Source organism: Camelus bactrianus, chromosome 17 (assembly GCF_048773025.1).
Source record: "Camelus bactrianus isolate YW-2024 breed Bactrian camel chromosome 17, ASM4877302v1, whole genome shotgun sequence".
In the NCBI taxonomy this organism is placed as follows: Eukaryota; Metazoa; Chordata; class Mammalia; order Artiodactyla; family Camelidae; genus Camelus; species Camelus bactrianus.
In genome coordinates, this window is record NC_133555.1 from 6,781,825 (window position 1) to 6,796,249 (window position 14,425).

At 49.0% G+C, this 14,425-nt stretch overlaps 1 protein-coding gene across 5 annotated transcripts in view; it reads left to right on the plus strand.

The window, feature by feature from the left end:
* Positions 1-14,425, plus strand: part of SRGAP3 (SLIT-ROBO Rho GTPase activating protein 3) — a 288,661-nt gene that overhangs the window by 237,636 nt on the left and 36,600 nt on the right. For 4 of the 5 annotated variants that reach the window (XM_074344421.1, XM_074344420.1, XM_074344422.1 and 1 more), the window contains 2 exons: positions 5,403-5,430; positions 10,354-10,456. In XM_074344421.1, coding sequence (XP_074200522.1) covers positions 5,403-5,430; positions 10,354-10,456 — 131 coding nt within the window. The remainder of the gene's footprint in view (positions 1-5,402; positions 5,431-10,353; positions 10,457-14,425) is intronic. The other variant, XR_012499859.1, reaches the window with a different exon arrangement.

The following is a 14,425-nucleotide window of genomic DNA, read 5'->3' on the forward strand; positions in this document are numbered from 1 at the left end:
TGATTTCTGTCACCATAGACTAGTTTTGTGTGTTCTAGCTGGTGAGAGCTGGGGAACTTTAGGGGGTGATGGAAATGTTCTATATCCTGATTTGGGTGGTGTTTATACATGGGTCTTTACATTTATCAAAACTCATTGACTGAGGGAGGGTGGGGAGGAGTGAGTTGCAACGAGCATTTTTTTTATCCCCACCCTCACCCTCCGGCCCCCTACATTCTGCACATCCTGACATTTCATTACTGGACCAGGAGAAGGGAGCCATGGAGTAGTGTCGGGAACATAGAGGGAACCAAAACAGCAAGGAGAGAGGGAGAGGGAAAAGACAGGAAGTCCTAGAGTGAGTGTGCCAATGGGGACAGCTTCCGCCACTCCCAGAATCAGTTTCTATGTTTGTGGGCTGGGGGACTGGGGGCTGTTTCTCATGGGCCACGTAACAAAAGGCAGGTCCGTGTGAGTTGCTGGCTACTTGTATTTTCAAAATCAGGTGCCCTGGATTTAGAAAACAAGATATTGTTTTAAAAAATAAGATCCCAGATGAGGAAGCGCTTCTCTCCAGCTCCCCCAGGAGTGCTATCCGATGCAACCTTTATTACCGCCCTTGCCTGAATGGCCTTAATGAAATCATAATCATCATCAGTTTTGGTTGGCGGAGCTCCTGACCCACTTGGTCTTCCAAGTTTATTTAGCCTTCAGCCACACCTTGCTCTGAGATGTGATTAACGAGTCCTTCTTCTGAGTTTTGAGCTGAATAGCAACAAAAACAACAAAACTGCAGGAAGACGCAGCTTCAGAAGTATGAGGGCAGCTAAGAAAGAGCCGTCTGGGAGAATTACCGTCGTCCTGTTACCTCGTCAGCCGGCAGTGGAAAAGCCCACTGTGCTGCTTTTGATAACTGGCATGCATCTTGTTAGACTCATCAATTCTGGGGAGGTTTTGTTTTTTGTTTTTTGTTTTTAATAAATGTTTTTGCTTTAGAATAGTTTTATACTTATAGAAAAGTTGCAAAGATGGTACAGAGTTCCCGTATACTCCACATCCAATTTCCCTTACCAGTAATGTCTTCATTTTACACCGCTATGGTGTATTTGTCACAGTGAATGAAGACTGATCCATTATTGTTAACTAAAATCAGTAAGTTACTGCATTACTGAAAAAACTGAAGCTGAGAACAATCTTCAGGCATTTTTGTATCTCCTGATGAAGGTGTATGTGGATTCCTAGGGCATTAGCTGGTAGAGGGAATTTGCACTTAGTTTGATAAAGCTCTTGCCCATTGGGCAAGTAGGGCATGAAAAAACTGAGCAGGCCAAAGAGAGCTCAGATCTTCTTATTCATTCTTCTGAGGGGTCTTCAGATGATTCCTCTGCCTGGACATGTTAACTCTTCCTTTAAGTCAAAAGCTCTTCTAAGACGGGGGCTAGGTTAGGGTGACATCTGCATCAATGGCTTTTTTTTTTTTAATGTCATCTGAGAACTCTTTTGTGTTGGGAAGGATAATCTGCTCATTTTGAAAACAAGTGAGAAATATGGAGCTAAGCAGAATATTTTGACTAAGAAGGTACAAAATTTTTTTTTCAATGAAATGAAATATCATCTAGTGCCTTAGTTTCTCTCAAGTACTCTTTTGACAGCATGCCTCAGAGAAGTCACAAGTTAGAGGAAGCACTAGATGTTCCAGGTCGCTTTCACTTAGAAGCGAAATGGAATGTGATTGACCCCAGACACACAAGTCAGAAAGCTTAGGGCCCTGCAAAGTGGTATTCCTTGTTACAAATGTCACTGCCACGTCTTGGAAAGAAGAGCACACACCCTTGTATGCCCTTGGTTGTTGCTAGGTCATTTTATTGGCCAGAGAAATCTTAGTTTATCGTCTCAGTCTTAGATGTCTGACTTTTTTATTGCTCTGGGTAGTCGGTAAGCTCTAGGGTTGACACCTAAGATGCGGGTGGTTTTTCAATTTACTCCAGGCCCTCAAGGATGAATGGTTCATTGTCTCCAAAGGGATGAGACATAACCTTTTCAGGCCAAGATTTAATAGCCCATTGCAGAGCCGAATGTCTGCGAGGACCAGACAGTCTGACCTTCTAGAAAATGACTGAGCCACCAACTATAAAATATGTATTTTAAATCTCAACAGGTCTTGAAAGGTAAAGGGCAGAGTGTTTCTGATTTTTGATGTTTGTTAGAAGTTGAAATACCATATTCCAAAAGGTGTTGGTAAAGGAATTTTGAGAGCTGGAAAGTGAGTCAAAAGCTGGAGGAGAATGTATTTGATTTGCTGCCAGAGGAAAGTCTGTCTTGAGTGTGTTCTGATGTTGCACTCCAGGACCTAGGCTGTTTGGTTACTACCTACCCCTTTCTTCCCTCCTGGCCCCTTTCTGTCCATTCATCTGTCCACCCATCCATCCAAAAGCGCAGGCTCTGTACTTGGCCAGGACTGAGGGTACAGGGTAAACAAGACAGACAAGGTTCCTGCCCTCATGGGGAGGAGAGACCTCAAACAGGAAACAAGCTCTTGAGTAAAGAATTACAGCTGTGATAAGTGCCCTTGAATGGAAAATTTGGGCTGAGATAGAGAACAGTTGTGTATTGGGGTGGAGGGGGAGGCATGGGGGACCTTTAGGTTGGGTGATCAGAGAGGCCTCAGAGAAGAGGTGACATTTAAACTGAGACTGAAGGATGAGAAGGCGTCATGAGAAACTGGGGAAAGACTGTTGAGGCCAAGGGAACAGCATATGTGAAGGCGAGAAGCGATGTGGTGAGGCAGGAGTAAAAGAAGGGCCCTGGGACTGGACCCTAGTGAATACATAGTGGAGCCGGCAGTTCTGGAACCAAGAGGAAGTGGAGCAGGAACCTCTTCCTAGGTCCCCTTTGTAAGTCAGAGTTGCACAGCTGACTACACCCCTCAGGAAAACAATGTGCTTTATGGTCCACCAAGGCCATTAGCCGACCTTTCCGTGGGCTGCCATCTGCTCCAACTCAGGGCCTTGGGTCTACATGAAAATTTAACTCAAATTGATGTCTGGTAGGAATTTGTCCCAGACCTTAGACACACAATCAGTTTAAGCAGAACACATTTTCCTGTTTTACTTTTCTCTGTTCTGGCTTTGGCTTTAGTTCAACCAACTACAGTCACTCTTGTAACTGCTTGTGGCTTTGGTCAGGAATTAAGGAACTGTGTATTGATTCACTCCAAGTTTTATTTTCAGACTTCTCTTCCTCCCCTCATTTTTCTCCCCAGCCCAATCAGCATTGTTTTCTGTAAAGAAAAATAAGGGCTCAGTTCTTTATTTTATAAAGTCCCTTCATGTGAATGCTAGATGGGATTCTAGAGTGTAGAGCGGTGCTGTCCAGTATGGTAGCCACCAGCCATATGTGGCTGTTGAACACTTGAAATGTGGCTAGTCTGAACTGAGAAGTGTAAAATGAGTACCACATTTCAAAGAATTAGTACTGTACGTATATATATGCATGTGTGTGTTTATGTGTATATATATTATTATATTTTTATATTGATACAAATTGAAATATTTTTGACGTATTAGGTTGCATGCAATATATTATTTAAATTAATACCACCTGTTTCTCTTTACTTTTTGTAACGTGCATACTATAAATTGTGGCTTGCATTATATGTCCATGGGACAGCACTGGCTTTGAGGTTCTCTTCCTGTACCATAAAAGGACTGAAGTACTGAGTCATGCTATGAATGAACCTCAGAAGCATTATGCTCAGTGGAAGAAGCCAGATGCAAAAGACCACATATTGCACAATTTTACTTTTATGAGATACCGAGAATAAGCAAATCTATAGAGATTAGTGATTGCCACAGGCTGGAGGTGGGAAGAGGGTGTGACTATAAATTGGCACAAGAGATCTTTTCTATGTGAGGGAACTTTCTAAAATTGAATTGTGGTGACGGTTGCCCAACTTTGAACATTTACTAAAAATCATTGAATTATGCATTTTAAATGGGTGACTTTTATGATACATAAATTATACCTCAGTAAAGCTGTTAAAAAAAGAGGGCAGTGGATATGAGTCTGGAATTCCAGGGAAATGTAAGATCCGGAGGTAAGAGTAGGGAGTCATCAGTAAGCATTTGAGGTCACCTAGAGAGGGTGGGCCGGAAGAGAAGAGGAGATGCAGTTTGCATCCTGGGGCATCCCGACATTTCGAGGTTAGAGTTTGGGCAGAATGAGGAGGAGACAACAAGGGAAACCGAGGAGCAGCCTGTAGGGCAGGAAGGACACCTGGGAAGTGAATAGAGTCATGAAAATCAAGAGGCGAAATCTTTAGAAAGCTTCATCAGAAGGGAGTGGTTAACTGAGTTAAGGTGGTGCTGAGGGCTGAAAGTCAGTTAAGAGCAGAGCAGACACTGGGTTCAGCCGCACAGAGCAGTCTCCGTGGAGTGGTGAGGACAGAAGCCCTGCAGTGAGGCGAGGGGAGGGAGCGACAGGGACTCTGGACAGCTCCTTCAGGACATTTTGCTGTAAAGGAAAGCTGAGAAATGGAGATGCAGTTAGAGGAGAAAAGGGGTCAAGAAGGGGCTTAAAAGTCAGGTTGAATGTATCCAGTGTACATGTTGATGTGCTGACCGAATGATCCGGAAGAGAGGAGATTGGTGATACTAGAGGGGAGACAGTAGCAGAGACAAAGCCCCTGAGAAGGGCAGAGGGCACGGGACCTGGAATACAAGATTGGGGCTTTGGCAGAAGCAGGATGCTTCCTCCAGAGCACCAGGAGAGGAGATAGCAGGTGAGTGGGTCTCATGGAGGCATCCAGAGACCCTGTCTTACTGGTTTTCTTTTCCAGTGAAGGAAGCAAATAGGTCTTCAGCAGAGAATGAAGGCAGGAGGGCTGGGAATAGGGGCGTAGCAAGGTTGAGAAATAGCTGGTGTCTTCTGGCTGGTACCCTTCGGTGCCAGGCATGATGGGTACTCAGTAAACCTTTGTTGACATAAAGCACTGCGTGAGTTCTTGAGCTGGGGTGTGTGTAGAAGGGAGCACCTGGAGTGCTTATTAAAATGCAGATTCCTGGGTTCTTATCCAGGAAAGAGCCAAGAAATCTGCATCTTTAACAAGAGCCCCAGGAGGGTCTGTTGCCAGTGGTCAGCAGGCTGTAGTTTGAGAATCACTGAAAAAATATGTATGAGCAATAACAAGAGAAATATACATGAACATCGCCCTGGAAATAGGAGGCACTGAGGATTTAATACAACTCACTTCTTCCCAACAGACCATACCTGAGGCAAGATTAGATTTCCCATTTCGCAAATAATTCACTTCAGCTGTTAGTTGCTTCTTGTTTTTAGAAATAGATGAATGGTCTCTGGTCAGAATGAAAAACAAGCAGAAACAAAACCAACAATTAAATATCAATGTACACTCTTCTTTTCAGGGGAGAGAGCAGAATGCGGCACAACCAGGTAAGAGCCGGGGTCTTCTTTTCCTTCACCGGCTGCCAGAGGCGGGGGCGGGAGGAGGTGGAAGGAGCAGGAGAGGCGGGGAGGCGGGAGGACGCTGCTAGGAGCTCAGAGGAGCTGGGGCTTCTTGGAGCGGGACAGCTCTTCACCAGCGTCCCCACGGGGTGCTGTGGCAGGGTGCTGAGCGGGAGGGCAAGGCTCTTTTGGCTACTTTTGCCGCGTTAGGCTGGTGAGCCACCCCCTCCCTCCCAGGCTGATAACAGGGAGGGGGTTTTCAGAGCTGCTGTGGGAAGAGGGTGTTTTCCCTCCGCGCTGCCCATCAGGTGGGAGGGCGGGGCGGTAATAAATGTTGCAGAGTGGCTGAGGGCGCCCAGTAGAAGCCAGAGTGTGTCGGGTAGCTGTCGATCTGTCTCCCCATCCGTTATATGGCTGCTGAGCAAACTGCCGAGGCGGGAGCGCAGGCTAGGGTCCCGTTTGCCCAGGCTTTGGATTTGGCTGGAATCGCACAGCACTGGGCATACGCATGCGCATATCCACACCTGGCTTGGGACCTCACCGCGCTTGGATGGATGGATGGTGGAGCCCCTTGCTGGGAAAGTAACAATGGGCAGCTTCTGCTTTCTCTCCAGCTCGCTCCACATTACTCTCTGCACTTTTCCCTGAGCAGACCAGAGCCAGTGAACACTTTCACTCAGCAGCTGATAGCTCAGGGGCTTCCTTCAGGGCTGGCCCTTTCCTCTGCTTTCAGAGAGTTTAGATCCATAAGCAGCCCTGTCGCTGCCGGGGTTCCTCGGAGCCCATCCATTTCTGCGTTCCCAGCAGTGCCTGTCCCACTGCCCAGCATGAATTCAGCCAGTGGCCCATCATTTCCACCATCACAGTGACCACTGAGAGCTACTTCTGCCTCATTCTGGGCCCGGGGACTCGATGACATCCTTTCCGCACAAGTTCTTCCCAGTGTCCCAGATTCCTGGAAAGCTGGCCTACTTGGCAAGAGGGAGGATGAACCCTCAACTCCGTCCTCATCCAGAAGGGAGTTGGCTGGAAGGTGCCTTGGAAAGCTCTGGGGTTTTAGCTTGCTGGGCCCAGGGTGGGGGAGACTAAGAGCTCTCCAGAAGCCTAGCCTGTGCAGCTGTTCCTCTTGACCCCGGCAGTCTGGGAACATAGTGGTGATTCATAATGCCAGGCGAGGCCCTTCCAGCACATGGGTCACCAGATGTGCAGGGTTACTTTCCAAGAATCTTTTAGAAACAAATTCCTATTTGTTTGTTTGTTTGTTTGTTTACTGGCGAGAGGGCGTTCTCATAGTCCCAAAACAACGGAAGCCACACTTTACACCAAAGACTGCAAATAGTGAAACAGATAGGAGATGACGAATTGAGCCGTCCCTCACTTCCTCCTACTTCCTAGAACTCATGTGGGAGAAGATGGTTCCAGAAGATTGTAGGAGAGATCTGTAATCCAACCCTTGGCGAGGTCCCACAGTCTTCCTTAGAGAAAAGTTGGGGGGCTTCGCTTTTTTAAAATAAAGCCCTCTGAGATGCTGCCTTCCACACCCCCTTTGGCCTGGGGCCTGGGAAACCCAGGCGTGGACTGCAGACCTCCCACGTGAGCACACTGCACTAAGCTGCTGATCCGGCCAGCTGCACTTTGGCCCTTGGCCAAGGTCAGAGGCAACTCTTAGTGAACGAAAAGCTTCCCCTTACTTCCAAAAATCATTTTTAACTTATTGTGGGATACACTGCTAACTTGGAAGTGTTTTTTAAATTAATCTTAAACACCCTGGGCGAGCTATTTCTGTACTATGACTTTGTACCTCCCATGGTTTCCTGTCCAAGGTCAGTGTCATTTTGGATGATCACTTGGGCAGGCCCCCTCAGCCAAGTTGCTGCTGGCCTTGTGTAGATGGACCAATTTTGCACATGGGCTGCATCACATTATATTTCCTTTTCTCACACGTAAGAACCTTATCTTAGAATAGCCTGAATTCAGAATAACCCTGTGATTAGGCTGACCAGATGCAATAACACACGTGAAAGGCGTGCGGAAATGCCAAAGCCAGACGCAAACGTGAGGTTTGATTATGGTTATTCAGACCGCTGGCTGGCTCTCCTAACCTAGGTTGACTGGCCCCAAGACTGGATCAGTAGTGATATCACTTGAGATTTTTTTTGTCCAAACAGCTGCAACCCCGTGCACATCCACACACAGCCTCCAAGAGCCTGACCACCACTGAACTACAATGTTGCCACTATTTTGGATGTTGACGCCCACATCTGTTGGGTTGTCTAGGGAAAATTTTTAATCACCATCCTTTTGGTCACAGAATAATTTTGAGGCCCATTCCTGTGTCGCTAATGTGTGTTAATTTTCATCTTGGTTGAAAGGCAGAAAGGGGGCATTGGTCTCTGGTTTCTCTTTCTTCCTCTCCGTGGCTTTCTCGGTTCCTGTTTTCCCTGCCTCTCTCTCTCTCTTTCCTTTTTGCTCTGCAACTGAGCAGCAGAAGAGATGGAAGGCTTAGGCTGCCCCACTTTCCTTGGCTGAGCTGCCCCCCCGCTCCCCACTTTGTGCCCCACCCAGCACTTCAGTAAGTCGGTATCGATTTGGTGTCATGCAAAGTTGGGATAGCTACGTCTCCTTGTCAGAGATTCTTCCCCGTGTACAGAGCACCACACAAAGAAAGAAATCCACGTGTGATTCCAACAGTCCTTTGCTTTCTGGAAATGGGAAAAAAGTATCCTATTTCCCCTTTATTCCATTTTGTAAACTTAAAAAAATCCTTAGGACTTACCTGAAGAAGTAAAATTTTAAAGGCATCCTAGATTTTTTGGTATTGAGTGTGCAACGCCTGCATTAAAAGTCTCTATTCTTGCTGGCCATGAGAGTTTAATAGATTATTCAATGTTACTGATGGCTGTTCTGTGAGAAAATCAATTTCCCAATTTCTATACTCACCCTGGAACCTGGAGTAGGAAGAGCTGAATTCTAGTCCCATGACCTTGGGCAAGTTTCTTAACGTCTCATGGGCTCATTTGCCTTATGTTTAAAGTAGGTTTAACAGTTCCTGCCTACCTCACAGGGTTGTTGTGAGGGTATCATGCAGTGTGAGAACCTTCAAAAACAAACCCAAAACACTGTGGAAGCAAGGTGGCGAAGCCGCTCTCCTCCAGTTATTATATGTAAAACCCATGGCCCTGTGTCACACTTTTGGCACTCACTCCCTTTTGCCATTTGGAAATTCAAAAGCAGATCCATTGTAAGAAATATCACTCCCACAGAACCACCTCCCCCCAAAATAAGTAACTTGTGAAAAAGAAATGACATGGACTTAGCTAACCAAATTGACATAGATCCAAGATGGGCTCAAAATAATCTTGCCTGGTGTTTCCTTTTGAAATTTTTGGTCTGTGCTGTTATTTTGGTTCCAGTGTTTGGGTGGCATGATATTTGGATTCCACTGTGTCTTTGCCCATGCATGTCCTGGAGCCTGCAGCATTTGCTCAGTATTCAGACAACTAGGAGAAGTCGCTCAGAGTTCCCCAGATGGCGGGGCTGCTGAAGGGGACAGACACAGCAAGGCCAGTGAGCAGAGGCAGTGTGGGTCTCAGCACCTCGACTGGCTCCACAACGCATAAGATTTCTTGCCTGTTCACAGAAATCAGTCAAGACTTGGGGCCCCAGCTCTGTGTTTATCATGCACAGACATTATCTGTGCCAGACTGGGTCCCCAGTTGGTCCTTCTCAAATTGTGAACTAAGCCATTTGAAAATGAACTGCCTCTCTGGGTTAGGGGCCCTCCTTCTAACCTCAGAAAGCCCTTTGCCCTGGAAGGCTGGCAGCATTGAGTCAGGCCGCCTTGGGTGGTGAAAGATGAGCAAATAAGCCAGCACAGGTATATGCATGTGAGCAACTCTGGAGACTGGTCCAGTGTGTGTGGCTGTTTCACTGTTGCTGGTGAACTGTGGTTTGGTCGCCCCTCCCTGTGGCCGAGAGTGGAGCACAGGGAATGGAGATCGTAAAGTCAAGCAAGACACTTTCAACCTGGCCCCATGGGTCCTCTGCTGGCAAGGGTTAATGGGATGGGTGAGTCTTTGGCTAGAAATGAAAAAGTGTCAGGCTCCGTGACTGGCCCGCTGGGAAAAATCTTTGACTTGGAGACAAAGAGGCCTGGGTTTGGGGCCTGGCTCTACCATTTCCCCTCTCTAGGCCTCAGTTTAGGCCTCTGTAAAATGGGGCCATACGTAAGGGTTGAGCAGACGTTAAGTGTAATAACGGATTTGAAAGCACTTTAATTGAAAGTGTACTTGACTAAAAGACAGGAGATAATCATTATCTGGGTCACCCGGGGACCCCTCCCACCTGGCATTAGTTTCCTCATCTCTAGAATGAGAACACTAATTGCCTGGCTCTTAGATCAATGGAATAAAGATGAGTCGAGTATATTCGAAATGCCAGGAGGCACTGGGAAGATCAATGCCCTCATACATTGGGAGTTGAGACTTGGTGATGAATTTAAGCCAAAATAATGAAAATTAACCCTTCCAATCATCTTTGAAAGTCTCTTGCTTTCTTGGGCTACAGATCACATCTCTCCCCCTGACTCCCCCTCCATCTGGTCAGCTTTGCAGGATGACAGCCTCTGATTGGAGTTTCAGTGGTTTCCGGGACGCGTGCTGTTCCCCCGCTCCATGACTTAGAATGCATTTGTATTACGTGAGCCTTGCTCCTGCCTGACACTGTGGGTGAATTAAGACCCCCTTAAACATCCAGAGGCCTTCAGATGGAGCATTGGACACCAATGCGCTGGGGGTTCAGGCCTGCCGTTTGCATTTTGTGTTCTCCAGTCATGGGTTATAAGAGCGTCTTTCCCAGTTATATGTTTACCTTGGTTGCTTTCTTGATTTCTTTTGTTCCGTTTTCCCCTAGGCCCCCCTGTCTTCCCCCTAAACCACAGAAAATGAGGAGACCTAGGCCTCTCTCAGTGTGTAGCCATAAACTATTTAACGGCTGTATGGAAGCGTTCATTAAGGTACTTGCTGGGGAACCAGAGTCCGAGAATGTGCCCAATGTAATGGCAGCCTCTCTCCACCTCTCCCCTGGCCAACAGCCCTACCCTGACAGACCGACTGACTGATGACCAACCAGACAGACTGGAACTTTGAATCTGTGCTCTCAGCCAGGCCTGAGGCGAGCTGGTCCTCACGGCAACTGCTTGTAGCTTCAGTGAGGGCTTCTCATTAGAGCTGCTTCTGTCTCTGACCAGTTGCTCCTAAGTGCCTTCCCTTGATTCCCAGCCCTGGGGGTGAGATGCGATCGTGCTGGAAGCCAGGGAAGTCTGGGTGGCGCTGAACCCCTGCTGGCACAGTGGTCCCTGCCAGCCACACTGCACTGCTTCAGGAACTGCAGTCCAACCAGCCCAAGGGACAGTTAGCGAGACGCCCTTACCTCGAGTCACACTCACGGCTCCCGAGAGGGGACTGGCTGGAAGCGACGCAAAGAAAACCCCCACGGGTACTGCTGAGAATATACAAGCAAAGGAAACACGTACAATTTGAATGAGGGACAACCCTCCCACCTAGTTGTGCTTGTTGTGAGGCAGTTTGGCAGAAGGGAGAAGAGCTGAGGTAGTCCCTTTCAAATTCCAGGTTAACCCTTTACAACTTAAACAAAACAAGGCTTTTCACCTCAGTGAGTCTTTCTTTTCTTGCTTCTTGGCTGCAAAGGGTGCAGAATCCCGCCATGCTGGATAGAATGGCTCGGAGCAAGTTAAGATGCTGGTGGAGTTGACAAGGGCAGCAGGTGGGGCACAAAGTTAAGGAAGGCGGGATGCATTCTTAACATGACTTAGGGGAACAGGGGCAGGGTCCCTCCCAGTTACTGGAGAGCCCACCACCATCTAACGAAGACGGTTTCTGCAGGAAGTAAGACTCATATCAGTAAGTAGAGAAGTCAAGGCTTCCAGGCTTAGTTAACACTTTTGGGGTGGTGGAGGCTGCCCCTGCTCCAGCCCTCTATCCTCCCTCCTCAGGCAGGGTGCGCACAGTACTTGCAGGACAGGGAGGGCCAGCCTCAGGTGTCGGAGGAGGTAGGCAGACCAGCCAGGGCCCAGGACCGTCTCTGCCTGTGGGCTGAGTTCTGGGGAAGGGATGGTGGGGGAGAGGGAAAGTGGAACAGTGGGGCGCAAGTTGGGACAGCCAGGGGCAGGAATCAGTAGCGGCTGCGTTAGGAGACCTCAGAGAGGAAGGCATGGAGGACCCCAAAAGGAGGGGAGCCTCTGGGTGCATCGGGGAAGAGGCACTGTTTGGGGGTGACCCCGAGAGAGCAGTTTGCCATCCAGTAGCTCATGGGAGGAGGGGGCTGTGTCACGCGTCCTTTCTTCGTCCTCCCTCCTTGCTGGCTCTGTCAAGACCTTCTTTTTGAAAAAGCCACACCCCAGAGCTGACAGGGGACTGAAGCAGATTCTCTCTGCCCTCAAGGAGCTTCACGTGTGGCTCAGGAGGTTTTCAACACAGAACGCTGAATGTGTCAGATGCCCCAGGATGAGCCCTGAGTGACAGCCCCTCGGAAATAAGTTCTGTGAGAGCCCAGAGCAGGAAGAGCTGTGAGCAGGCGGCAAAGGAAAAGAGGGTACACAGCCAAGGGAGCAGGACGGAGGAGCCCGCGACAGGAGGAGCGGAGTGAATGAGGCCTCACCAGAGAGGGGACTCCTTTTGGAGTTTCCTCAGCTCTTTGGAAATGGATGATTGATCGGTCAGGACGCTTGGAAGGAGGTCTTACCTGACAAGACTTGAAGGTCAGGTGTTCTGTTTAGTGAAAGAGTCTCCGAAGGGAGAGCTCCGACGTAAAGTGTGCGGCCATCAAGTAACCTGGTTTTCTTGCCCTGACAAACACACCAACCACGTGAGCGTTTGCCCCTTGCAGGTGGTCACCTCGGGAAGCCACATTCTTGCTCTAAATACGTCGCCACTGCTGCAGCTGGTTAGCCTTCCCGAGAGCCTGCAGCAGGGCCAAAACTCTGTATTAGCATGGACGCCCCGGCCTTTGGAGTGAAAAGCACCAATTAGAGCCCAGCTTTGCAGCCACCGGGGGCACAAACTGGCAGGAGGCACGGGCTCCAGTGGGAACCAGGGGACTGGCTCTGAAAAGAGGCCCCCAAGAGGGACGCCCCAGAGCGCTGAGCAGCCACACATTGCTGGAGTAAGAGCGCAGCCTTCCCAGGGGACTGTTTGACAGGAAGAAAAAGTACGTGTGTTATCCGACTGCATTTCTTTGTAGTCCCGAGTGCTTATACCACATATCATCAGTGCAGTTCAACAAACTCTTCTGTGCACCTACTGTGCGCTCACAGCGTGGAGACAAGTCACCTGCAGCGCTGGTCCCATTCTCAAGGACTGTTAACTCTCAGAATGAAAGGCAGTATAATATATCAAGTCCTCCAACCTCTGTGAACGGGATTTAATTTTCCCTTATGACTCCCATACTGTCCAGAAGAGGATTCTTCCAGAGCTGCGTCCCCAGCTTTGAAATGCCAGACCTCCAAAAGGCTTTTCAATAAAATAACATCACTGAGACTCCATGATTCTGAGGGTTTAGGGGAACAAGGATGCATCTCCAAGTTAAGGATGATGGATAAATGTTGTTGGAGTTACTTTTATAAATTTCTAGGACCCTACCTGAATGGATTTACAAAATCCTTAACTTTTTTCCCCTCTCAAACAGAAGGAAACCCAGTCAATTTATCATTATAAATTTTGAAGCCCAGCAGGCCTCCCTCGTGGGTGGGGAGGCAGGTGTGTGTGTGTGGGCGGGGGGAGTCCTCGCCCTGTTTCTGTGAAATGAGAATGTTCATTACCCACCTCATGAGCGTGTGAGGAGGATCGGATGAGCTAGCGCCCGCCGTGTTTCCCGAGCACTGCCCGGTGCACAGCAAGCCCCGTGGAAGTGCTGGCTATCAGTGAGCGTCCCCAGGAGTGCGCGTGGAGCCCCGTCTGACCATCTGGCACGGCCGTCCTAGGCTGCGGGTAGGCTTAGGCTAATTCCGGTTGTCGAGGTGCCAGGGGCTGGACAGATGACACCAGCTGAAAAAAGAGGCACATCCTGGGTTTCTCAGTCGGGCGGCCTCCTCCAGGGGGTGAGACACAGCAGCGCCCCAGAGCCTGACCCGCTGCACGTCCAGGAAGAAGGAAGAGGCAGCGAGTGCGCCCCTGAAAATGGGCGACTCCCGGGAAAACAGAAGCTCCGGTTCTGCCTGTAAGATCGCGAAGGCAATCTGACTCCACTGCCCTCCCTCCTCCAGGCCTTGGTCAGCTTCTAGGTTCCCTGAGGCTTTTTCAGTGCCAGGGCGAGGGCACCCTGTAGAGGGAGAGTGAAGCCAAGTGGCTACTTAGGAAAAGCTACCCCAGGTATGTGGTAGGAAAGCAGGGGAGGCTGCGTGGAGTTTGGAACCAGGTGGATCCCGTTGCGTTCTCTCCAGAGGGCACCTGGTAAACACGATCTTGGTTCACTCAGAACTAAGAGCGAGGTTTCCAGAGCTGACTTGCGGGGACTGCGTTACCCTAGACATGTGAGGGCGTGTGTCCCTCCCTTCTGTGGGCTGCTGGGCGAACCTTAAGGGGTCTTAGGTGGGCTCTTGCCTGCTGGTGAATAAACAGCCCCTGTGTTGAGGAGAAGCTAGACATGGGGTGAGGAAGGGTTCAGCACACACCATTCCTGCACTTGACAAAGACTGAAAGAGACCCCTTTGCCCCGTGGTGTCCGAAGGGCGCCCCCCACCGGCAGGGACGCCGTCCCCCGGACCTTTGCTGGCTGCCACTGCATTTCGGCCTTCCCGGACTCTGAAAGATCTGCTTACTCTAACTGATCTTACTCCTGCATAATCTTTTCTTTTTCTCCTGCTCTGCTGCCTGTTTATTTTTTGTTATCAGAGGAAGAAGAAATGCTCGAACCAGGAACCAGGTATTTACTAGAAAGGTCCGTTAGCCCCATCCAACTGGATGGA